The 24,594-nt window shown below is 41.5% G+C and overlaps 2 protein-coding genes across 2 annotated transcripts; both read left to right on the plus strand.

The window, feature by feature from the left end:
* Nucleotides 1–1,792: 1,792 nt before the first annotated feature.
* LOC138588838 (high-affinity choline transporter 1-like) lies at nucleotides 1,793–6,811 on the plus strand. Its single transcript, XM_069659084.1, has 8 exons — nucleotides 1,793–1,979; nucleotides 2,691–2,807; nucleotides 3,071–3,226; nucleotides 3,427–3,575; nucleotides 3,653–3,796; nucleotides 5,164–5,317; nucleotides 5,856–6,073; nucleotides 6,269–6,811. Exons 1-8 carry the CDS (start codon nucleotides 1,796–1,798, stop codon nucleotides 6,809–6,811), a joined length of 1,665 nt encoding a protein of 554 aa, XP_069515185.1. The 5' UTR covers nucleotides 1,793–1,795.
* Nucleotides 6,812–12,529: 5,718 nt separating this feature from the next.
* On the plus strand, nucleotides 12,530–20,466 carry LOC138588638 (high-affinity choline transporter 1-like). The gene is made up of 8 exons (XM_069658867.1): nucleotides 12,530–12,716; nucleotides 16,066–16,182; nucleotides 16,591–16,746; nucleotides 16,981–17,129; nucleotides 18,226–18,369; nucleotides 18,643–18,796; nucleotides 19,599–19,816; nucleotides 19,945–20,466. The coding sequence occupies exons 1-8, from the start codon at nucleotides 12,533–12,535 to the stop codon at nucleotides 20,464–20,466; spliced, it is 1,644 nt and encodes a 547-aa protein (XP_069514968.1). The 5' UTR covers nucleotides 12,530–12,532.
* The last annotated feature ends 4,128 nt before the right edge of the window (nucleotides 20,467–24,594 follow it).

Genomic DNA, 24,594 nt, shown 5'->3' on the forward strand with positions numbered 1-24,594 from the left:
TGCTCTATACATTTACACACGAGGCACAGCATTAATGAATTAAGTCTACAGACAGACAGGATCTTATGTTTATTAAAGTTTTGTGTGCTGACCATCAAAGAAAGGTAGGCTGTAAATCAGGGCTGCCAAGTTTCAGAAAATCACAAGAGTGAGACTTTAGTGTCATGATGTGTTTGAAAAAATTTTGGCCTGTTTTAACGTCGATTTATACCTTAAGACTGATGTCCTCACCTCCATGCCAGCTGCTCTCCCTGCACTGTGGCCTCCTAATGCTAGTCTTAATTAACCAGAAATTAGAAATGAAAATTGTAACAAGAATTTTGACAAAATACATTTATTTGCAATATTTCATTTCAACCAACTGTCCATCATTTAGCTGGGGACATGTCTCATGTTGTAGGCGTTTGTGGCAGATTTTGATGCCTTGATGACAGAGGCAGGGGGCTCCCACTTGAAACACTGTGGCTCAAGGCTCGCCATCTTCACAGTCATGATGGACGATAGAGTTCCCTCAAGAGCCAAACTGTTTCGGGTTTTGGTTTTGTTTGAGTAGGGGGTGATTTCGGACACAGCCAAAGTGGATTCCAGGGACTCTGTGGGTTCCTTTAGGGGGGTCTAATAATAATACAGATAAAAACTAAGAGCAACATTTGTCCTACGTCGACATCAAACTAGTGAAAACATTTAAAAAGTGAACACATTTTCAATAATGTTGTGTGATCAAAATTGGGTAGTTACCTACCGTCCGTCCTCTAGCAAGCAGGAGACCGTCGAGTGGGTTTTAAATGTCGGCGCTGTTGTGTGTGACAGATCGTTAGAGACGCCAAGACCCGCCTTACGTTGCTTCTGATTGGTTTATATTGCGTGGCGCCTTCCGTGGTTGGTTAGATTTAGGCACAAAGGACTGGTGGATTGGTCTGGGATTGGTTATCTCGGTCAGTCAATCAGAGTTACTCGAACTACGGCATGCCGCGAGGACCAAAGTTTATTATCATGAAAAAAATAAATATAGAGTATTGAATGGGGAAATATAAGCGTGAGAAATGTCAAGTGTGGCGTGTGGTGTGAGAATGGGTCAAATTGCGTGACTGTCACACTCAAAGCGTGACGCTTGGCAGCTCTGCTGTAAATGTTTATTTACTTTTTTTTTTTTGCTGCTGGATCACATGGCTGTATTCTCGTGCGTAATGGAGACTGGACAGTGTATTATAGCTGTGGGCACAATTGTCGGTACCACAGGTAGTTATTTTTGAGTATGGTCATTAATTTACCTCCTAGTTGCGTGTGTGAGAGTGTGTCTCAGTTCTGCTATATTATAGAGAGCGTGCGTCTAATTGACCGCGCAGTATGGAGAGCTTTGTGTCGGTCTCAGTAGTTTTTGGCCCGTGCACGGCTGGAGCAGGTGTGTGTGAAGCAGCGGTGTGCTTGTCCACGTCTCCCCGCACTTCTCAGAAGATCGGTCACAAACCGAAAGCAGACACACTGCTTTTTCCTTATGAGTAGAAGCGCTGTTGTGCGTCCACGTGTGAGTGACAAGCACACACGTGTTATAAACTTTCTGCGTCCTCTAAATAGCAAAGCGCCACCCGCTTGCCACCTGATATCAAAACCAACACGCCCATGGGCGCTAACGGTGGCGCAAGATGACTTGCTATTTACAAAACGTGAGCGGTGGGCGTGAAAATGACGACTACGCCGGGTGGAAGATTACAATCAGACTTGCGCTGCGCGCTTTGCGCCGGGTGGACAGGGCCCTCAGTCAGCGGTAGAAGTAAAGCCAGTCAACAAGTCAGTCATGGCTGTCAACATCCCTGGTGTGATAGCCATGGTGTTTTTCTATTTACTGGTTCTGGGAACCGGAATATGGGCTTCTTTCAAGTCTAAAAGGGAAAAGAAGAGAACTGCCGCCAATGAAATGGAGATGGCCCTGCTGGGAAACCGCAGTATCAGCTGGGTGGTGGGCACCTTCACAATGACAGGTGAGGGGAGCACAGCTGACAAATCTTGGGTGGAAACTGTATGATTGTAAATTACAGGTGTAAAGAATATTTTTAAACTTCTTAATGTTATACATATGCAGGCCACAAAATTACAACGTTATTATTCAGGAAAAGCAAAGTTTTGAATAAGTTGTCATGCCTCTGAATATCTGTGAACAAATCTGACACCAAGCTATAACATTGGAATTATGCCACAACATAATGTTCTTAATGCAATATCGTCTGTATGAGTTTTATAATTAGTTATAGGTTATAATCTGGAATAAACTATGTGAAAACAAGGATCAAGGCCCTAACGAGGATTTTCAAGCCTCGTCCTTTTGCCCTCTTGGCTTTTTATATGTTAATTAACATTATTTCTATCATAATTATTTTTTAGTTAATACTCTCCAAAAAATAACTGAAAACTAGGACACTCTGAACGGGGATACATTGAATAAATTTCGACTTACTTTGTAAATCTCTTTCATATTGTGACACAAATAACATTTTCTTTCAATGTTTTTTGGGGAACATTCCCTTGGATGACAGAATTTTCAAAACTTACAGTGTTGTATTATCATGTTATCATTACATGATCCTACTGCCACCCAATTAATGATTATGATTATTACCCAACATTTTGCCCTCTTTTCAAATAGCTGCTGCTTGTCCACTAAATTCCTTGCTGTGTGTTAATCCATCTGGTAGCGACGTGTGTCGGAGGAGCCTTCATTGTTGGCACAGCTGAGATGGTGTACACACCGTCTATGGGACTTACCAAGGCCGTGGTGATGTTGATGGCATACAGCTCATCTTTTATTATTGGTGAGAGTTTAAAATGACATCTAACAGGATATTATGACTTAATTTTTAACAAAGCAGTCAATCGCTGAGTCAGAAAAAAACAGAATCACTGTTTATGAGACAAGAAGACAGGAAATGCATATCAAATGTTTTTTGTAGGCTGTAAACTTAACAATGTTATTATACTGTGATAAACCAGCTGTTTTATCTCTTTCTTAAGGCCAATATGTCATGTTTACATTTTTGGTTTGTTTCTCACTCATTTGCCTTTTTTTATAATCAAGGTGGCTTGGTGTTCGCCGAGCCAATGAGAGAAAGGAACTATGTAACCATGCTGGACCCTTTCCATATGAAGTATGGAAAAGTACTGACAGCTTGGCTGTGCCTAGCTTCACTTGTTATGGATGTGGTCTTGATGCCCTCAACGCTAATCAGTTTAGGTACAGATACAAACACTCTTTACATACATATATTTGTAACTTTGTGTTTACAATTCCTTTAAGCAATTTAAATATATATATCTGAATTGCTACATAATTAGTAGAAAGATGACTTACATTTATGACTACGGTTTACATTTACGAACTGGTAATATTCTAACAAAGATTATGCAATTTAATTAATACAATGGGTTTGACAGGAGCAACTATGAGTGTGGTCCTGGATTTATCCTTTACTGTGTGTACCTGGATCTCTGCTGCCGTCGCCATTATCTACACACTGCTTGGAGGTCTCTACTCTGTGGCCTACACAGATATTATACAGCTTATCCTCATATTCGTCAGTTTGGTAAGTTTGGTATAATTTTAGTATGTATATGGAGTGTGTAGCCTTTAAAAGTTATACATTTGTATTTGTCTCTGCAGTGGCTCTGTGTTCCTTTTGTTTTGATGAATCCTCACTCCTTGGACATAAGCCAGACGTTGACGAACAACACCTTACACGCTCCCTGGATCGGTGGACTTGAGCTACAAAAGACCTGGATAATAATCGATGAATTCTTATTTTTTGTAAGGAAGGAACAATGCAGTCAATCAATCTCGTGTTGACAGATTTTCAGGATCAAAATTGATAACAGTGGACCATTTTTCAACAATTTATTTGTAAAACAGTAGGTCTGACATTTTCCCTTTCATTTGAATGGATGCTTTATTGCTTATAGAAGACAAACATTTTGCACCATTTGTGGTAATGCCCAGAGCCGTTTCTTGCTATATGCAGATGCATAGGTCTCCTATAGCCACTAGGGGGCCCCCCAAGCTGCAATTCAGCCTCAATAAATAAGGGGAGAATTAAATTACCTGTCTTTATTTGTAACCAGCCAAGCTCCTCGTGTGTAGCAAAGCACTTAGATGCTTAAAATTAAATGTAGACTATAAACAAAACTAAACTGTAATGATAGGGAAGCTTTGGCTTGTGTGAGGTAGTTAACCTAAAATCATCATGATCCTCTCACGCAATGAGTGACTGCCTACAGGTATGATGGGACAGACAGCTGCACGTCAGGTCAGTGAGGATGACTGAGTCAGACGCGCAGAGGCTGCTGTTCAGTGAATGTTGTTCTGTTATTAGCTGAACCTCATCCTGGTGCTGTTTAACGCTGTGGCCACATGAACGCACCGCCCGTGGTGAGGCTGTGCGTTTGGCAACAGGAAGTAGGATGCGTGAGTTTGGTCTCCAAAAGTTACTGTCACGGGGCAGGTCACGCTGATTAAACATACATTTGAGCGCCATTAGAAACGGTCGATGACTAGTAACCCAGATGCAGGCCACAAGTCCATTTGTAGTCGCTGAACCAAGTATACATACGTACATGAAAACACACTGCATTTATCTGGTATAATTTCCCATATTCTTTATAATAGAATAAATATTGCAGAACAAAAAGTTATCGCAATGTCAGTGTTTTCCCAATATGGTGCATCCATCCTACTATCAGGGGAGGAATATGTCACATCTCCTATGCAAAGCCAGTCCTCCATCTTCTAAATTCAGATATCTTGATGCCATTAGAGGACAAAACAGGGCTGAGTGAGGATATTAAGAAGAAAGTCAGTATCAATAAATATTTTTGAGGAAATGCTGGATCTGTTGCATTTATTGTCGTAGAGGAGCGTCATTGGTTACCTTTTATCATCATTTTCTGTAGGTTTAAACTGCTCGGGTCAATTTGAGATGTTTCATTTCAATTTGAGAGAGTTTTTCACGAATCTGCTTCTCTCTCAAAGTGTACTAGATTGATGCGTTACCTCAGATCACCTCGGGTTAATCCACCCCATCGTAGTTTGACAAAGTAGGGGCCCCCACAAAGCCAAAAACCTCCCTGGTAATGCCAAACTACTTGTGTAATTAACCAACTAACTATTTCACTTTTAAGGCACTGGGGAATCTTGCATATCAGTGCTTCCACCAGAGGACCTTGTCAGCTTCCTCCTCAGCCAATGCCAAGATCACATGCTTTGTTGCTGCTTTTATCTTACCTCTATTTGGGATACCTCCCATACTGCTCGGGGCAGCTGCTGCATCCACAGGTATTTACAGATTTTACATACCAGAAAACACATGTTTTTATTCTGATCTTGCAAATTAAATTGTAATTATTTGCCATTTATGATGTCACAATGTTGCGTCCCATTCCCCTTTTTTATACATTAAATTAATCACTCTTGACTGCATCTCTTAAGTCCGTAATTGTTGAGTGGTCAGACGTTTGGGTGGAGACTGGGCTTGGGCCTCTGACTCCTTACCGATGTCTTACAGATGTCTATGTCTAAGCTTTAACAAGTAGAAGCATCCCATGGCTCACTATGAACGCACCACATTCACTGGCAATTAATGGATTGGTTGGAGTTCAGTCTCCAAAAAGCAGCTAAAGCACTCGATTCACTCTTGTAGTGTTGCTAAAACTATCCGCTGTATCAAAGACTCTAAATGAGATTTGCAATGGGAAGTGGTGCTGTGATAATTGAAAAAATGATTAGTCGATTCCTGAATATATACAGTAGACTCCTGTTAAAATCACTGAAGTAGATGATGTGATACTTTCTTTCTTATGTTTTCATGTCAAAGACTGGAACTCGACGACCTATGGTTCTCCATCTCCATATGAACGTGGGGAAGCAGCTTTTGTTCTGCCCATTACCCTGCAACAACTCACCCCGGCCTTCATCTCCATTATCGGAATTGGATGTGTGGCCGCTGCTGTGATGTCATCAGCTGACTCTGCTTTGCTTTCTGCGGCTTCTGTCTTCAGCTCCAACATATACAAGAACATCCTGAGGCCTCAGGTGAGAAAATGTGGTTGTCTGTCGGTTTGCTACATTACAACAGAGCTTATAAATGGAATAAAATGGCATGATGTAGAATCATAAAAGAAAGGAGAGTAAATAACACAACAAAGCAGAGACACAGAAATTGGAAAGCAGGACAGTCAAAGGTATGTGTGTGTACCAGTTCTTATTTCTGTCTAATTTCTTCCTCAGGCATCAGACAGAGAGATTCAGTGGGTGATCCGTGCTGCTGTGGTGGTAGTGGGTGTGGTTGGTACATCACTCACCAGCCTGAAAAACAGTGTCCTAGTGTTCTGGTTCATTGGTGATGAAGTGGCCTACATCATAGTCTTCCCTCAACTTGTCTGCGTCCTCTTCTTCAACATCTCCAACGGTTACGGGGCTGTTATGGGCTTGCTTGTTGGATTGATGTTAAGACTGCTGAGTGGACAGCAATTATTAGGGTTAGCGCCAGTCATACACTTCCCAGGGTGCTCTCTTGAAGAGGGGGTTTATGTCCAGTACTCTCCGGTTAAGACCATCTCCATGCTGTCTGCTGTTGCTGCCATCTTGACCTTCTCCTATTTGGCGTCTGTGCTCTTCAACAAAGGCCTGCTTCCTGAGAAGTGGGATGTGTTCAAAGTGAGAGCGCAGCCCTCACCTCAAGCATTGACACCAATAGGTGGTGCAACAGAATACAATGACAAAGAGAATCAGGCAGAGGCATCAGAGCAAGTGATAAGCACATGCTCTTAGTTATCCTGTGGTACCTTTGCTGGTTGCGGTGACCACAAAGGGTCATGTGGTAGGTTTGTTATTATCATTAAGTATTGGGATGAGGGCGCAAATGGAGGGGTTTCTTCACTGAGTGCTTATCCTTATCATTAGGGCACAAGTATCCATCCATCCATCCATCCATTATCTTCCGCTTATCCAGGGCCGGGTCGCGGTGGCAGCCTCAGTAAGGTGACCCAGGCGTCCCTCTCCCCTGCAATATTTTCCAGTTCCTCCTGGGGGATTCCGAGGCGTTCCCAGGCCAGACGGGATATATAAATCCCTCCAGCAAGCTCTGGGTCTACCCCGGGGTCTCCTCCCAGTTGGACGTGCCCGGAAAACCTCCAAAGGGAGGCGCCCAGGAGGCATCCTAACCAGATGCCCGAACCACCTCAACTGGCTCCTTTTGACACGAAGGAGAAGCGGCTCTACTCCGAGCTCCCCCCGGATCTCCGAGCTCCTGACCCTATCTCTAAGGCTGAGCCCAGACACCCTCCGTAGGAAACTCATTTTGGCCGCTTGTATCCGCGATCTCACTCTTTCGGTCACTACCCAAAGCTCGTGACCATAGGTGAGGGTTGGAACGTAGATTGACTGGTAAATCGAAAGCTTTGCCTTCAAGTATCTTGTGTTTAATTCATATTCCTCATCCAGCCCATATCACAAATTGGATTTTTCTTTTTGATATGCTATGTTGTATGGCTCATGTATGCACATCAATTGATTTCTAGATTGTGAGAAAGCTTAAACAATATTTCAATATGATATCCATAACCCAAACATCATGATCCTACTTTCATTTGTTGTCTGTCAATACTGAGCTGCTTAAGAGTAATGACAATCTAAAATCTAAAACAATAAACATTGTAGAACCTGGGCCTGTTGACCCCTATTGCAGACTGGGTTGTGTAAGGTCACCTTCTGGCAGGAGGAACCCAAATCAATGCAGGGCGGAGTGGTGCCAACTAGATATAATTGGGCTTACTTCTACACCTAGCACTGGCAATCAAGTCGCTGGATTGCATCCTGAAATTGATTGTTCGGGAATCTATAGTATTAAATGGGGACTAAAAACTTGCCTGTCTGGTCTACTGTTGTTTTGCTGACTTGGAGAGGGCTTTTGACTGTGTCACCATGGAATCCTGTAGGTGTTCCTGCGGAGGTATAGAAAATTAGGGCCGATCCTACCAGCTGTCATGTACTTATTTAATCAATTACGTTTATAATAAAGAGCTGACACCAATACGTGGAGCCAGAGAACGTAATAAGAATGACAAATAAAATGGAAACAACCCCTTCCTCATCAGGCAAAATAAATCACTCGGTTTAGTAGGGCAGACTTTCCATAAGAAGTATGAAAAATGTATACATTTTGTTCATTCAACCAGGCAGGGGGCTTGCTCTGATATGTTGTTACATTCTTTATGTCTTCACTGAGAAGATGCATATGAAGCAGGATATATTTGAAGCAAAATGTAGCATGAGAGTAACAATATATATGAACAATCATTTTCTCCCCATGTGTTCTTGCTATTGTAGCTGAGTCAATATTTTATTTTGATAGTATACAATGTTATTTTGGTGAACATTCTCAAATCCTGTGTGTAATATTTATTGCTATAAAGTAAATGTGATGGGATAATTCTGTGTAGCATCAGCCTTAAATGGAATGAATGAGTGAATTTTATTCATGCATGTTTTATTTACAGCAGTATTCTTGTGCATGTAAAATACAATTGGATCACTTCTTCCACTGTGTGCGTATTGACTGTGCCCTGTGTTACTTTATAGAGGATTCTTCAGCCTGTGCGTAACATTGGGTCCCCCTCCTGTCTCTGTGCTATTTGACGTGAGAGTGGAAAGTTACAAAGGGGTTGACGTGTTTTGAAAAGTAATCCTTGAGTGTGTGTCACTATATTTTGTAAAGACAACATCATTATCTCATGTGGTGATACAGCCTGTGACTGTTTGAAATTCTAACCTCAAACTTGTTTTACTTGTCAGCATTGTTTTTCTTCGCTCTTAATTCTATTTGATTTATCAAGTAGGCAAAGGCAACACACTGTGTCTCAAATTTTGTGGAGAGTGAGGGAAGGATGATGTTGATAGAGTGTGTCCTGCAGGTGTGTGTGCCTATATATTTTATAATAATAATGTACATTTTATCTAGGGTTTCGGGGGTTTTTGAATGTATTTGCATTCCTCTTTGTTGCCTGGCACAACATTGTCCGTGTTGTCCATGGCTACTGTAGGTCGAGTGCATTTATTTGCTGGTTTTGTCGCTCTTAGGCAGTGTAACATTAGTGTCCTTTACTGTGTGAGCAAATTCATGGCAAATTCAAAATCCCAGCACACTCACTGATGAAACCTAGAATCACACGAACAGTAAGACTATTAACAACATTAAATAGCTTATAAAGCGTTTAAAATTCAAATATTAGCCCAACTTCTTTTTATTTTCTGTAAGAAACCTGGACAGGTCTAATGAACATACCACATTTTCCGGATGGCAAGGAGTTTTCTGAATCTCTATGAATTTTGGGAAACATGAACAAAACATTAATATTATCTATTAGATGTAATAGCACAAAAAAACACAAAAATTTATGTAATACTTTGCAATTACATTTTTTTTTTGAGTCTGGGCTGGCAGAGCAAATCAATAATCCACAGCCGGAAGAGGGAGGGTGGAAGGCTGAGGATTTTTTAGACATCAACCCCAGCTCAATGTTTGAAAAGTACATGCAAAGTACCAACATTGTTGGTAACTGTAAGAACACAATGTCCACCGATTGGAACGACATAGACATGTCTTTAATTAAGAAGGTAATTGATGACATTGTGAAACCATTAACTTGTATTTGTAATTTGTCATTCACACCAGGTTTATTTCCATGTAGAATGAAAACTGCTAAGGTCATTCAACTATACAAAGCTGGAGACAGAAAACAATTCACTAACTACAGGCCAGTATCCTTACTATCTCAATTCTCTAAAATATTAGAAAAACTATTTGTCAGTAGGATAGATAATTTCATTGAGAAACACAAGTTGTTGGTTGACAGTCAATACGGTTTCAGAACAAACAGATCCACATCAATGGCACTAATGGAATTAATTGAAGAAACCACCAGTTCTTTTGACAACAAGAAGTATGCAGTTGGAGTATTCGCAGATTTAAAAAGTGTGATGTGGTCTGTGCTTGTTAAATGGTAGGAGGGGGGTTTGCCTTTGTTTTTACGCTCCTTTCCCGTTTTGGAATAGGTGTTAGGTCATTGAATGGGACCGGATTTGTGCTGACCTCCACAGAAGATCTGAAAGTTGAGCGATGTTCATCCTCCTAATGGTTTGAGGCTTCTCCCTCAGGGTTTATTTATTTATTTATGTATTTATTGAATTAGGACAGTGAACATTAATCAGCCTATCAGCAATATGCTTCAAAGTAAATATGCCGGAATTAGCACAGTAGCTAAATTTCATCCGTGGTCCAAAGGCAGGTACTTAAAAAAACACAACAAATATTACAATTACAGGACACCTAACATGACGGCCCACCGGACAGCACACGGACATGCCCACAAACAATTGTATATATAGAATGGACACATTTGTTCATGACAAATAACATACCCACAAGCAATACGTTTGTTAAAATGCAAAATGATCCCAGTACCCCCAGGAACGGGCATCAGAAGAGAAGACAGGTTGAAGACATGGAATAAGGATCTCTCAATATCCTCCTCAGATGTGACAATCAACACTGTTTCAGAGACCATATTTTTACTGAAAGTCAAGATTGGAGTATCCACTCCCATGGGCAGCTCAGTTGTTGTGGGTAGCATGGCCCTCTCTGTCAGGATGCTTGGTGCATGCACATCATCAGGGATGATGTTCTTGTCAACAGGGAACATCCTTGTTCCCCTGAGTCCTGCCTAGGCATTTTCAACTGTTGCAGTCTTCTGCCAGGCCTGGCAAAACTTAGAGAACTCTGTTTGAGGTAGCCTCTGTTCTGCCAGCCTCCTTGTCCACTTCTGCCCCTTTTCATACCAATTGTGTTAAGAACGTTTGCAAAGTGCTTTGTCAGCAGGCTGGAGGGCATGTGTGGTGTGAGATGGATAGGCCATCACATGCACATTTTGGCTTTCATCAGTTGCATATAGTCCAAATTATACACATGGCTACTGTGGCCATCCAACAGGAGGACACAGGGCTTTCGATCATCTCTTGGCAGCTGCTCTGTAAACATGCTCTGGGCAACCATAAAGTCACTCCTTCATCGCTTCCCTTTAAATATGACTATTGTGCGACTAAATGTTCCTGTTATATCGAAAGCTGCAAGGACTGTGGTCTCTCCTTTCTCCCTAGCACTTGCCTCTGTTATGGCTGTGGTAGTGCCACAGCTTATCTCCGAGTGTTCCTCTGTGTTTTCCCTCTCCTTGTTTTCCCAGTGTTCCCCTGTCTGTCCCTTGTTGTCTCTGTGTCTGGTTGTGTATGTACCTGGCATGGGCGTGGCTTCCCCACTTCCCTGACTCCCAGCTCTGCTCCTCCTGCACACCTGCTCTCAATCGGCTCATCACTCCTCCCAGTCTGCACACCTTCCTCTCATCAATTCATCAAGCCTGCAGTATTTCAACCCTGGTTCTTCAGTCACTCATCGCCAGATTGTCGTTCAACCTTCAGTGGTAGCCACGCTCTCGGCATCATTTTGTATTTAGCTAAAAAGTGAACCTTATTTTTGCCTTATTAGTTACTTACTTGTTTTTTCTCTGCCTCAGGATCACCTTCGCCTGTTCTGCCAGCCCTGCTTTCCCTCAAGACACCTCAGCTTCACCACTCGCCTCACCCTCTCCTGCTGCCCCCCGGACTCCCTTCCCAGCCATCAGGCCACTCATTCTGCTCGGAGCATCATTCAAACTCTTTTCTTCTCCAAAACTCCACTGTGTCCTGCATTTAGGTCAATCCTAAAAGATCATAACAGCCTCTACACAGGGCTGGCCAACCTGCCCAACCACATGCGTTGGGCAACCCTAGGCTTGCAGGCCAGACTCATCATAATTCCAAAGTTGTGATAGGACATCATATTGTTGAAACCACTTTCCTATCACCTCAGAATTCCGCCCTGCCGCTTTTGATGCTGAAAGAGCCTCTGGCTTCTTAATGCTGATGTCTGGATTCCATTTCAAAAAGAATGAAACCAGTAATACCCAGCAGTGCCTTTTACTTCAGAGAAGCCTTTAGTGGCCTTTACATAACTAAATGCAATTTCTTAGACATCTCTTTTGTTGAGGCGGACACCTCTTTGGAAAGGAGCTTGATGAGACTGCCAGTTCTTTCTCAGAATCCTCTGAGACGTATGGTTTCCTTCCAGATGCATGGCCAGAGCCAACAACTTTGTCGCCAGTGCGCAAAGTGGTCTTTTGAGAATTCCAAGCCCTTGCTAAAAAGCGAACATTTGGTGTCTGCCCTCTCTCTATCTCATAGTACTCATTGATAGCACCCGTCATTCTGTCCATTCTCCACTTGTTGTATATTAATCTTCCTTCCTGGTGTTGTTGTGCCGTGCATATAGTATGTATTTCACAAGAGGGCGTCTCTCCTCTGCTCTCCGCCCTCTGCCATGTTTCACTTTACAGAATACTTAACCATTTAGTCCCTCCGTCATTTGAACACCAGCTCGTGACGAGGCCAGTCATACAGTCTATCATGGCTGTCAACATCCCAGGAGTGATAGTGATGGTGTTCTTTTACCTGCTGGTTCTGGGAACCGGCATCTGGGCTTCCTTCAAGTCCAAAAGGGAACAAAAGAGAAGTGCAGCCACTGGAATGGATATGGCCCTGCTGGGAAATAGAAACATCAGCTGGGTGGTGGGAATCTTCACGATGACAGGTGAGAGACCCAGCTCAGCTGAGAAAAGTAGCATGCAAACTGTATGATGGAATGATATTGTCATGGTTACAAAGGGAATATATTTGAAGAGAAAAAGATTATCTTCAGTTTATTCATTATAATTATATTAACAGTTTGGATTTTTTGGACATTTGACACGTCTGTGACTACAAATATAAACGTCTCAAAATTTAGAGCATAGCACACAATTCTTACTTAAACACACTCACGATTTATGATTTATTTTGTGAAATGCTTGTTATACTAAGGTATAGCTCTGTAAAAATTGGATACTGATAGTTTTTACTTGCCTGACTATTTAGTCATTTTAGTAAATAACAATATTTACCTGTAAACACCCTTTGCCACTATCCATAGGAGCAGGTGGTGGGTCGTTTCAGGTCACGTGTTAATTAAGGTTAAGTAAGGTATAGGTCTATAAATCATGAGAGCATTGCACGGCATCTTTGACATGTGAACCACATATTACTCAACATAAGGAGAAAAAGCCAAAGTTCTGCCAAACCCAGAGGGAAAACAACTCATTGATCTCTTTTGACTTTGTATTGCTTAGAAGTGCCTCACAATCACTTGCAGGCTCTGCAGGTGAGAACTATGTCTTTAAAAGCATGTGAACAGAAAAAGGCATTAGAAGAGGGAAACTGAGTCTGTAAAGTAGCTGCTGTGATACGAATTAATCTCCCTATGAACATCTGTGTCGTGTCTTACAATGCGCGTGGGCTGCGTGTTGGCCACAGTGAAACTGATAAATCACGCCGTGTTGTTGTGGACAAATTGATGGAGAGATGTGACATTTTGTGTGTCCAGGAGACGTTCCTGGCTAAACAAGTCCTGGAAGTCTTAAATTCTATACATAGGGACTTTCATGGGGCGGATGAATCAACTAATCAATTTTAGTTATGGCGGAAACAATATTATGAACTGTTAAACTGTAAAAAGTAATCTGTTTGTAGTGGATAATGTAGAGTTTGTTGATGATGTTATTGTCACTTCTGCTGAAGTCCATGAAGCAATATTGAAGTTCAGAGATAATAAGGGCTGTGGTTTGGATAAAATTACAGCTGAACATATTAAACCTGCCAGTAAGAAACTGTGCCCTCTGGTTGCTATATGCTACACAGTTTTTTTTGTTCATGGAGTTTACCTGATTCTGTGCTCTCTGTTGTGCTAGTACCAGTTATCAAAGATAAAGTGGAGAAGCTGAACAGCTCAGATAATTACAGGCTGATAGCTCTGGCCAGTGTCATGTCCAAAGTGCTGGAGACAGTTCTACTGCGTAGACTTGAGAAGTACGTCCAGTCTACTGACAACCAATTTGGTTTTAAACGAAAGCATGGCATAGATTTATGTATTTCTGCACTAAAGGAAATTTTAGATAAATATAAAAATTCCACAATGTTCATTTGCTTCATTGATGCTTCTAAAGCATTCGATTGTGTTAATCATAAGACATTATTTTTAAAATTTTCTAAAAATGGTGTCCCTGGTTTTTCAATTAGAATCTTGGCTTATTGGTACTCACATCAGGCAATGAGAGTGAGATGGGGGAATGTAACATCTGTTCCCTTCCATGTGACCAATGGTGTTTGCCAGGGCGGAATTTTGTCTCCTTTTCTTTTTAATATATATATGAATGATTTGTCTTTGATTTTTAATGCATGTGGTACAGGTTGTAGGGTTGGTGACTCTTTTCAGCCAATTTACCTGGCGACATCACGATAATACATACTCTGTCAACAGGATTATCTACAGAGTTACTTCTTTCCCTTTGTCCACTTGCAGTAAGTGACAGTAAACACCATATAATATTGTCATATAAAACAATAAACATAAACTGTCTGCTCTGACTTAGACGAACTGGCACAAACCATTTCCATCCTTAATCAATGTCCTCTGACTGCGGCATCATCATCTCTCCGTAATGTGTTAGAGAGCATTTAAAACGTGTCATAAGGAAGGTTCCTCGTCTATGTCAAAATCGTGGGAACACACTCCGATACGCTGACCAGTTGAGCAGTGTCCTCCACCATATCTTCAAGATGTCATCCCTCTGTAACGTTATTCTGCTATCTGGAAATCTTCCACTTTGTTTCCAAAGGATCAATTTAACGATTATAGGCCGGTTGCACAAAACTTTATTCACTTAACTGTTGGGTGTTCACTTGAACTCCAGCAATTTGCCTACCATGCAGGTAGACGAGTGGAGGATGTAAGGCTTTTTATCCTGAATAAATTGTAGAAAAGCAGCAAACTTACGAAAGGCTCTTGCTGGCTGAGTTTTCATCACAAAAAGTGTGTGTGTGTGTGTGTGTGTGTGTCTGTGTTTAATTTTCTGTGCAACACAATCAGGAGATCAATCTGCAATGTAAACACACACATGTGCACATGTGTGTGTTTCACAAGGGCGTCTCTCCTCTGCTCTCCGCCCTCTGCCATGTTTTCACTTTACAAAATACTTAACCATTTAGTCCCTCCGTCATTTGAACATCAGCTCGTGACGAGGCCAGTCATCCAGTCGATCATGGCGGTCAACATCCCAGGAGTGATAGTGATGGTGTTCTTTTACCTGCTGGTTCTGGGAACCGGCATCTGGGCTTCCTTCAAGTCCAAAAGGGAACAAAAGAGAAGTGCAGCCACTGGAGTGGATATGGCCCTGCTGGGAAATAGAAACATCAGCTGGGTGGTGGGAATCTTTACAATGACAGGTGAGAGACCCAGCTCAGCTGAGAAAAGTAGTCGGTTTTTTTGGGGCAAAATAATTACCAATATATGCTTTAAATATCTTTAACATTAAATATACAAACGTACAGCAATAGCTCTATGACGCTTCTTAGCGGATGGAAATGGATTGGAGCATGCACGTCATGTCTGTCTCATGTACCACGGTAGCCATTAACAAGAAGTGACAAGCAGGAAGTGAAATCATCACATTATAATATAATATAATATAATATAATAATTACAAAATAATATGAAACATTCAAACTTTATAAAACGACAGTATACAAGTTATACAGTTATTGTTTTCAACTAGAAATAACATTACAAACAAATTTTGCCGTTTGTGAATTAAACGCTTTTTGCGTGGGACCAAAATTTCCCTGAATGTCTGCATAATGACTAATTTAAATACGCGCAAACGGCACCGGAGCAGAGAGACGCTGTTTGCTCTGCAGCACACTTTGGGGTGTATTTAACCCTCTACGTGTGCATAGAGAATTAGGCTGAGTCTTTTTGTGTCATTTGCACAGGTTCAGCAGGTGCAAGAGCCACGTAATCCTTTAGTGTATTCCCCTTAAATGTCTTTCTGTGTTCATCCATCCTGAAGCTACATGGGTCGGAGGAGGCTTCATCCTTGGCACAACGGAGATGACGTACACACCATCTATGGGACTTTCCTGGACAATTCTGATAATAATGGGGTACAGCACAGCTTTTATAATTGGTAAGGGTTTTAAAAAATGGAATCTATCAAGATAATGCATGTATGTCTGCATGAGTAACAAGCTATTAGACCATGATAAATAAGGGGATTTTTAAAATGTGTATTTACATGTTCTGTCAGTTTGAGATGTGTCTGTGCAGTGGAAATTGCACTTGTGGCGCATCATTTTAAGACAGTAAAATATGTGAACTCCAAAGATGTATTTTAGAACTCGACTATTTAATCAATTGTAAGAATTGTTACTTGATTTTACAAAAATATTCTGTTGGCGCATATTAGCATCCTTTATCTGTCTTACTTAGGAATATCCAATGCATGTCAGCTTGCAAAATATACTGATCTAACTGATATGTTCACCTAACTTTTAAATTCTGTCCCCCCCCCCCCCCCCCCCCTTTTAAAATCAAGGTGGCTTGGTGTTCGCCAAGCCAATGAGAGAAAGAAACTTTGTGACGATGCTGGACCCTTTCCTTATCAAATATGGAAAAGTACTTACAGCTGGAATGTGCCTGGCTTCACTTATTGTTGATTTGGTCTGGGTAGCAGCAACACTAATTGGTTTAGGTACAGTGTTTTAAGTTTTATTTTATTTTGTATTTATCTAAATTCATATATCGTTCACTTTGTAGTAACTATCCCTAGATTCCTCCGAAATACTAATATTTTAAATAAAAATGTAAATGAATGTAAACCCTCCCTGCATTGTTTAGATTCTACATACAATGCAGTATAATAAATATCAAATGGTGACAGTCAAAGAAAGTCTGTAAAATTTCACTCATACAATGGGTCTGACAGGAGGAACCATGACTGTGGTCCTGGATTTGTCCTACACTATGTGCATCTGGATCTCTGCTGCTGTTGCCATTACCTACACACTGCTGGGAGGTCTCTACTCTGTGGCCTACACAGATATTATACAGCTTGTCCTCGTTTTCCTTGGGTTGGTGAGTTTGCTATAGTTCTCTTTTTATATAGTGTCTGGCTTTATGTTTCAGAAGAAAACATTCTTAAACAGGGCATCAAACACTTCGAACTACGCTTTTAAAAATTGGATTTTTGGACACCAAGTTGTATGAACTACTTGCTAGTAGTGTAGTAGATACAAAGCTATTAGCCTACTCACTGAGTCCCGTGGTCGGAGTTCTGGCTGGTTCAGAACGTAGACTAAGTAGTTCTGGCGAGATTCCTGGGTCATGAAACCAAAAAGTTTTACCCTACAAGAACAACATGCAGGCAATGGTGGTCCATTGTCAACATCCTAGTATTTCATATACTGCACCTTTTTTTAGCACTATTTTCTCTCTTGAACAATCCAGTATCACTACGCCTGCGACAGGCCAGTTTCTCAAGTGACGTGATCCATCAGCTGTTTCCAAGAGACACGCTGGACTTGTAACTTGAGATGACGTTTGTTGTCACAGAGGAAAATATGTGATGCAAGTAGAAGCAGATGCGCTGGCTTCCTCTGAGACAAGTCTTGTCTTTGCTGAAATGCACTTCCCACATGTGCAGCACCAGTTTCCGTGCAGCCTGTCTCTCCTTCCAGCAGCTGCGGGCCCATCTTCTGCTTGCACAGCTTCTCTCTCTCTCCTTTCTCCCTCTGCCCGTTCTATGTCCATCTAACAAAGTCCAGCATCAGTATATTCAAGTATACAGATATCCCGTTGGATCTGTTGTCAAAGGTACATCTTCCTCATCACTTTCATAGTCCGACATGTTTACTTCAACTCTAACGGGAATCAGTTAAAATCAACGTGGAACAGCTACTAGGTCGGCCTAGCTGCGAAACCGGCCTACAGCACACGTAGTAATACTGGATTGTTTAAGAGAGGAAATAGTGCCAAAAAATGTGTTGTTGGGTAAGACTTTTTGGTTTTACTTAATCAACGTTCGGAACCGACCAGAACTCCGACCACGGGACTCGGTCAGTAAGCTAATAGCTTTGCATGAACTACACGACTAGCAAGTATTTCATACAACTTGGTGTCCAAAAAATCAAACTATCCCTTTCATCATTTGAATTGTAATTTATCTCTGCAGTGTGTCTGCCTTCCTTTTGTTTTGCTGAACCCTTACACCTTGGATATAAGGCAGACGTTAATGAACAACACCTTACATGCACCCTGGATTGGTACACCGGGGCTGGAGAAGACCTGGATAATGATTGATAGTTTCTTATGTTTGGTAGGTAGGCAACAGTACAGACAGAATTAAATGAAATTCACTCTGGTGTTAATAGATATATTTAGAATGTTTGTATTGAACAAATATTGAAACAGTGAGCCATTGGTAGGAAAAGGCTATGACTTGAAAGACAATGATTTTAAATGTTAAAATGAAATAAAAGTAACGGTGGTTGTAAAATTTCATTTAAATGGGCGGACATATTGTTGCATTTACCCTAGGGGTATGCTAAACTATTGATTAAATTAATCGACTATCTGTTTCACTTTTAAGGCACTGGGCAGCCAGGGATATCAGTGCTTCCACCAGAGAACCTTATCAGCTTCTTCCCCATCCACAGCCAAGCTCGCATGCCTTGTTGCTGCTTTTCTCATACTTCTATTTGGGATACCTTCTATACTGTTTGGGGCAGCTGCTGCGTCCACAGGTAAACACGGTGGATACTGTTTTTTATATTCTTACCATGGAGAAAAAAACCCATTATGATTTACATAAACATACATGGAGGAATGTCCAGCAACAATGTCTGTGTTCAACAGCCACCATTACCTCTGTAGAAGGGTCCTGGAGCAAGCCTCTGAACTACTACCTCTGATGTCACTACTGGTCTCTGACTTTCTGTAGATGGACAACAATTTAAACTCGTATAATAACACTAATCCACGAAAACCACTCAGCATTCAGATTTCCCGTCTTCTTCGAATGCATCATGATCGTTCCGCCCTCCGTTCAACAAAGGAGCATTTTAAAAGTAGTTTTCTTCTCCTCCTGAGGACAGACCTGACAAAGCTTCACTTTGACTTTTTACAAATCTGCATCATGATGTTGAAATTTCAGCAAAGACAAGACATGTAATTTCAAGTAAATCACAAGAAAAGCGTGTTATTTTTCTGAAAACAATTCAGCAGTGTAAAAGGTCTTGACTGGAATTCATTTCTGCTAACCGCTGGTTACATGCCTGGCATGTTAACCGTTGTCTCCAGAGGCTACATCATTGTCAGACTAAGCTGATGGAATTCAAGATTGGTACCAATGTGCCTCAAGTAAAGCAACTTTGTGAAAGGTTATATGACTTCTAGGTTGAGGACGTCCACTGAGCCCACTGGGCTCCTTATATCTCAATACACATTGCTAAGTTCACTCCTGATAAAGAATGCTCCACATAAAGTCACTTACACAGATAATGTTACCATTTTTCAGTCATTTCTTCTTCTCTACCATTGTTGCAGACTGGAACCTGACTACCTATGGTTCTCCATCTCCATATGACCGGGGAGAAGCAGCTCTAGCTATGCCCATTGCCCTGCAGCACCTTACACCATCCTACATCGCCATTATTGGTACTGGATGTATGGCTGCCGCTGTGATGTCATCAGCTGACTCAGCTTTGCTTTCTGCTGCTTCTGTCTTTAGTTCCAACATGTACAAGAACATCCTGAAACCTCAGGTTAGAAAATGCACATGGTGTTTGAATTTGCTTCATCACACAAACAGAAAATATAGATTGAATAAAGAGGCTTGATGGAGAAACAAAGTAGCTGATTACCTGTTCTTTTCTATTACTGTCTTCCACAGGCATCAGACAGAGAGATTCAATGGGTAATCCGTGTTGCTGTGGTGGTAGTGGGTGTGGTTGGTACATCGCTTACCACCCTGAAAAACAGCATCATAATGTTCTGGTTCCTTGGTGCTGAAGTGGCATATGTTGTTGTTTTCCCTCAACTTGTCTGTGTCCTCTTCTTCAACATCTCCAACGGTTACGGGGCTGTTATGGGCTTGCTTGTGGGAATTACATTAAGACTGCTCAGTGGGGACTCATCACTAGGGTTAGCACCAGTCGTACACTTCCCAGGATGCACTCTTGAGGATGGTGTTTATGTCCAGTACTCTCCGGTTAAGACCATCTCCATGTTGTCTGCAGTTGCTGCCATCTTGATTTTCTCCTATTTGGCGTCTGTGCTCTTCAACAAAGGCCTGCTTCCTGAGAAGTGGGATGTGTTCAAAGTGAGGCCCCAGCCCTCTCCCAATCCTCTAAGACCAATGGGTGGCACTGCAGAGCAGAATGAGAATGAGAAATTAAATCCAAACAACTCCTAGACTGAGGCATCCAAACCAATTTGTAGCGCAAGCTGTTTTATTGTGTGTATGTATGCATGAAGACCAGCTCCAGTCATGTTTTAAGACGTATAAAATGCTTTGCTTGAAATAATAAATTGTGTCTGATGTGTTTTTCTGCAAAATAAGTTTACTTATCTTGTAAAAATCCTCCCAAGGTGTCTCCTCCTTCTACCTCCCTGAAAATTCCTGAATCTGCATAGCCCCGCCCACTATTCAAATTTCCAGCCGCCCCCCTCCGTCGCGAAAACAAAACGCGCACAACACCAGCATAACCCAATCCTCCGAGATCATCTACAAATTTAAATAGTTCCTTCTATTTTTTATTTAAACTAGGCATATGTCTATAACCAGCCCATAACGTTGATGTAACACACACACACACACCAAAAAAAAAGGTGTGTGTGTGTGCCCTGGGCGCTTGCGGGCCCCTATGCAGTCGCATTGTCTGCATATATGATAGTTTCGCCAGTGTTTGTAACTTTATGATGTCCTCAATTTAGTGAAACATGATCACACAAAATATGGAGGTGTTATCTTACTGAATGTAGCGGCATAGAAATATATTTATTTCTTTATGCAGTGTGCTGCTTCAATTAATGGAGCACCACTGGTGGCCAATCATTGAACTGGGGGGAAAGCATTTAAGCAGAGACTCCCCCCCTGCCTCTTTCTTTTGCGCTCCCGTCTGTGTCACTTCTGGCTGCGACAGAGCGACTGGTGTGCCCCTGGCACGTGCGTGTCTCTCTCCAGTCTACTGTGGTGAGTGTTCTCATCTCTCGTTATTGTGCATGCTCGTAGCTGGCTAATGCTAGTGTGGTCTCACGTGAGATGCCGGTAGCCACCTGGGTCTATCTCTCCTGCCCTCCTCTCACGTGTGTGTGTGTGTCTGCTGCTGCTGAGAGGTATGTAGAGCTATCAATGTGGGTCACAACCGCATCATTGTCAGCTAGATTGTTAATGCTAATATTTCTGACAGGTGAAATTCAACCGAGTGACTGTAAATACCACCACTATACGTGACGTCACCATCAGCTGACCCGGCAGTTTGGGCAGTTAATTTTTATAGTTTGTTTAATTTGTAACCTGCAGATTAGTTAGTATATTTTGTGTTACTTCACCATCGTGTGTGTCACGTGTGCCTGGGTGATTTTTGGTTTGTTTTGGTGGATCCCTCCCCCCTTCACTAGCCTCCCTGTCCATCTGGTAAGCCTCAGCAGCTGATTAGGTTTGTTTTTTTTTTCCTTTCCCCCCATCATGAGATGATCCCACCCTAAGTTGATTAAAGATTTGCTATAGTGGTTTGAACACTCAGTTTCTTGCAGGATATTCATTCATTTTGAAGCTACGTGAATCAGACAATTGTGATGACTTTTGCACACAGCTTTGTACTTCAAATTGGTAAGCAATTATAGACAGTATTAATAATGAACGAGGCTACGATGTTGTGTTCCCTGTTGGCAGAGAATCAATTTAGTTTTATGAGACAGACAAGGTAGCTATTTGTAAAATGAGTCACCACATGCTAAAGAGATCAGCCATGACAAAAAGTAAATCTTCACAAGGGAAAGTGAGGAGATTTTTACTGTTGAAAGGGAGGTCCAGGTAATTTCTTCCTTTCTATTTCATCAATGTTAAGCTTAAGTTGTGTCAATCAACTTATTTGTTAATTGTTTTTAATACAATTATTAATCAATTTGTAGAATTGGTATTTGATTTTACATGAAGGAATTTGGTTGACAAGTGGGCAAAAATATTCTACTGGCACAAGTTAGCATCTATACTTTGATTTAGCTGTCTCGGTAAAGAGGGTGATATTTAAGGTTATATTTAAACTAGCAGAATTCTCTGATTTCACACTAAACCTGCCGAGACATATTGTGTTCTGCCCTGAAAAATGAAACAAACCTGAACTTAAATAAATTCAAATCTCTAACTTGTTGTGAAGGTCATCTATACACCTTGCATTCACATTAAGTTTTCCCCTATCACTCCATTCATTTGTAACAACTGTAATGTATTCTTTCATTTTAAAAATCAAGGTGGCTTGGTGTTTGCCCAGCCAATGAGAGAAAGAAACTTTGTGACCATGCTGGTCCCTTTCCCCATCAAGTATGGAAAAGTGGGATAAAGTTAACCTTTACCCAGAGTTAATTTGTGCATCATTGCTTTTAATAGATCAACAAGAGAGATGTATGGCAACTATGAAATTATCGTAGTGGACAAATAAAGCAGTTTGCAGAAAGCTTCTAAAGCTAGACTTTTTTGCACTCATCTCATAATTCCCTACACCTTATATTACATCACAGTTGATATGGTTAAATAAAAAAAATCAAGAGTTCGGTCACAAATGTTCATCATTCTAGGGTAAGAAAATAATAAGTAAAAAATAATTAGGAGTGAAGTAACTGTTACCATCAATACAGTGAAGCACACCGCTGTAAAGTATACCCTTAGCCATATGGGCCCCGGCCCCGCCCCCACCTGTCAACAACTATTGGGGGGGGGAAAGTATCTATCGGGGCTACTATTTACAGACATTGGGATGTGGATTTCCGGGATGGCAAGTGTTCTGGTTTCCATTTGTAGTCCGAGTAGTATTTAGCAAACACGTATCAGCAGGCTGCGGCTTATGCAGGAAAAACAGTCCGTGTGAAGAGCAAAAGCAGGCGGAACATAATGCGCCATAATGACATCCAGGCTTCCATTAGCGGTTATCTGACTGTGATTTAGCTTCTTACTAACCTCTATAAACAGACATCTGCATGCTAACAGCTAGCAATCTGTAGATCTAAAATTCAACTTGAGATAAATTCCCTGACGCGGTGTCATAAAAGCCGTTCAGCGTTTAGACTTCCCGACTTCCTCGAATGCATTAGAAAAGATCGATCCGACCTCCATTCAGCACACGATCGTTTTAAAAGTAGTTTTCTTCTCCTCTTGAGGACAGACCCTGAAAAAGCTTCATTTCTACTTTTGACAAATCTATACCATGATGTTGAAATTTTGGCAAAGGTAGGACCCCGACGTTTACCCCGGCATGTTCACCATGTCAACAGAGGCTATATCAGTGATTCTTAAATTGTCGGGGGGGGGGGGGGCGCCACCGCTCCTGTGTGGTTTTTCTTTTTTGTTTGGAAAATGTAGCAGGCGGAACTATGTTTTGACGTCGGACAACCCGGACTCATTTTCGGGTGGCACAGTACACAAACGCATTGCCCTCGCATATGTTAATGATTCCTGTGAGAAGCACATCACATGTAGACTTCCACACTCTAACTGTACTTAACTGTATTAAGTTTTAATTCACAATCTACTTTAATCTGATCACTGATCACAGTCTGTTTCATTCAGTTACAAAAGTTAAATATTTTCTCTCGCAATTCAAAACAGCACGTGAGCTGCGTGTGCACGAGGGACGTTATTAATGACGTAGCGTTCAAAACGATCGATCGATTGTTACCAAATGACATCTGCACCTTTTTATAAGCTTTATAAGCAGCGATCAATGCATGTACAATAGGGACGTACGGAGATGCACAATATGATTGTTTGGATTAGATTGCGTAACAGAACTGCATATGATTGTGTGCGGACAGAGAGCGTCTGATGACGGACCCTCTTTTACCGTTAGAACACTGCGAGGAGTAAACTGGTCCCGCTGTTGTTTATATTTGGTTGCCACGACTTCACGTGTGATTGATGTCCTGTGACTCCTGTCACTGTGTCAGGGCCGCCACTGCAAAATGTATGTAGCGGAAACACTGGTTTTCTTAGCACAGATTGAACTTTATTGTTATTGTTCTGAAAAAGTTATTGCACATTTTATTATATTTCTATTTGAAAAAGTCTGATGGAGCAATTGAAATAGTTGGGGGTTTTTTGCACAGCAAATGACTCAGAGAAAAGTGAAAAGAATGGTCACGATCTTGACTTTCTTTCAATAAAAGTTTAACTTGACCCATTTGACAATTTTGTTGGGGGGCTTGAAATTTTTCTTTCTCCAAAGGGGGGCTTGACAGAACAAGTTTGAGAACCACTGGGCTATATTGTCATCAGACTTTAGCCGATGGGATCTGAGATTGATCGGGGGCATACCGGGGTCTCCCT

The sequence above is a fragment of the Semicossyphus pulcher genome, unplaced genomic scaffold, assembly GCF_022749685.1.
Source record: "Semicossyphus pulcher isolate SPU_LCO1_2020_fin unplaced genomic scaffold, fSemPul1.0.p SCAF_12, whole genome shotgun sequence".
Taxonomy (NCBI): Eukaryota; Metazoa; Chordata; class Actinopteri; order Labriformes; family Labridae; genus Semicossyphus; species Semicossyphus pulcher.

What these genes read in the sequence shown, in the direction of transcription:
- LOC138588638 (XM_069658867.1), top strand. Translation starts at nt 12,533, where the DNA reads ATGGCTGTCAACATCCCAGGAGTGATAGTGATGGTGTTCTTTTACCTG. An exon ending in TCCTCGTTTTCCTTGGGTTG is followed by an intron (nt 17,130 to 18,225) that starts GTGAGTTTGCTA and finishes TTATCTCTGCAG; the next exon opens with TGTGTCTGCCTTCCTTTTGT. An exon ending in GGCAGCTGCTGCGTCCACAG is followed by an intron (nt 18,797 to 19,598) that starts GTAAACACGGTG and finishes CCATTGTTGCAG; the next exon opens with ACTGGAACCTGACTACCTAT.
- LOC138588838 (XM_069659084.1), top strand. Translation starts at nt 1,796, where the DNA reads ATGGCTGTCAACATCCCTGGTGTGATAGCCATGGTGTTTTTCTATTTA. An exon ending in GGGCACCTTCACAATGACAG is followed by an intron (nt 1,980 to 2,690) that starts GTGAGGGGAGCA and finishes TCCATCTGGTAG; the next exon opens with CGACGTGTGTCGGAGGAGCC. An exon ending in CTCAACGCTAATCAGTTTAG is followed by an intron (nt 3,227 to 3,426) that starts GTACAGATACAA and finishes TGGGTTTGACAG; the next exon opens with GAGCAACTATGAGTGTGGTC.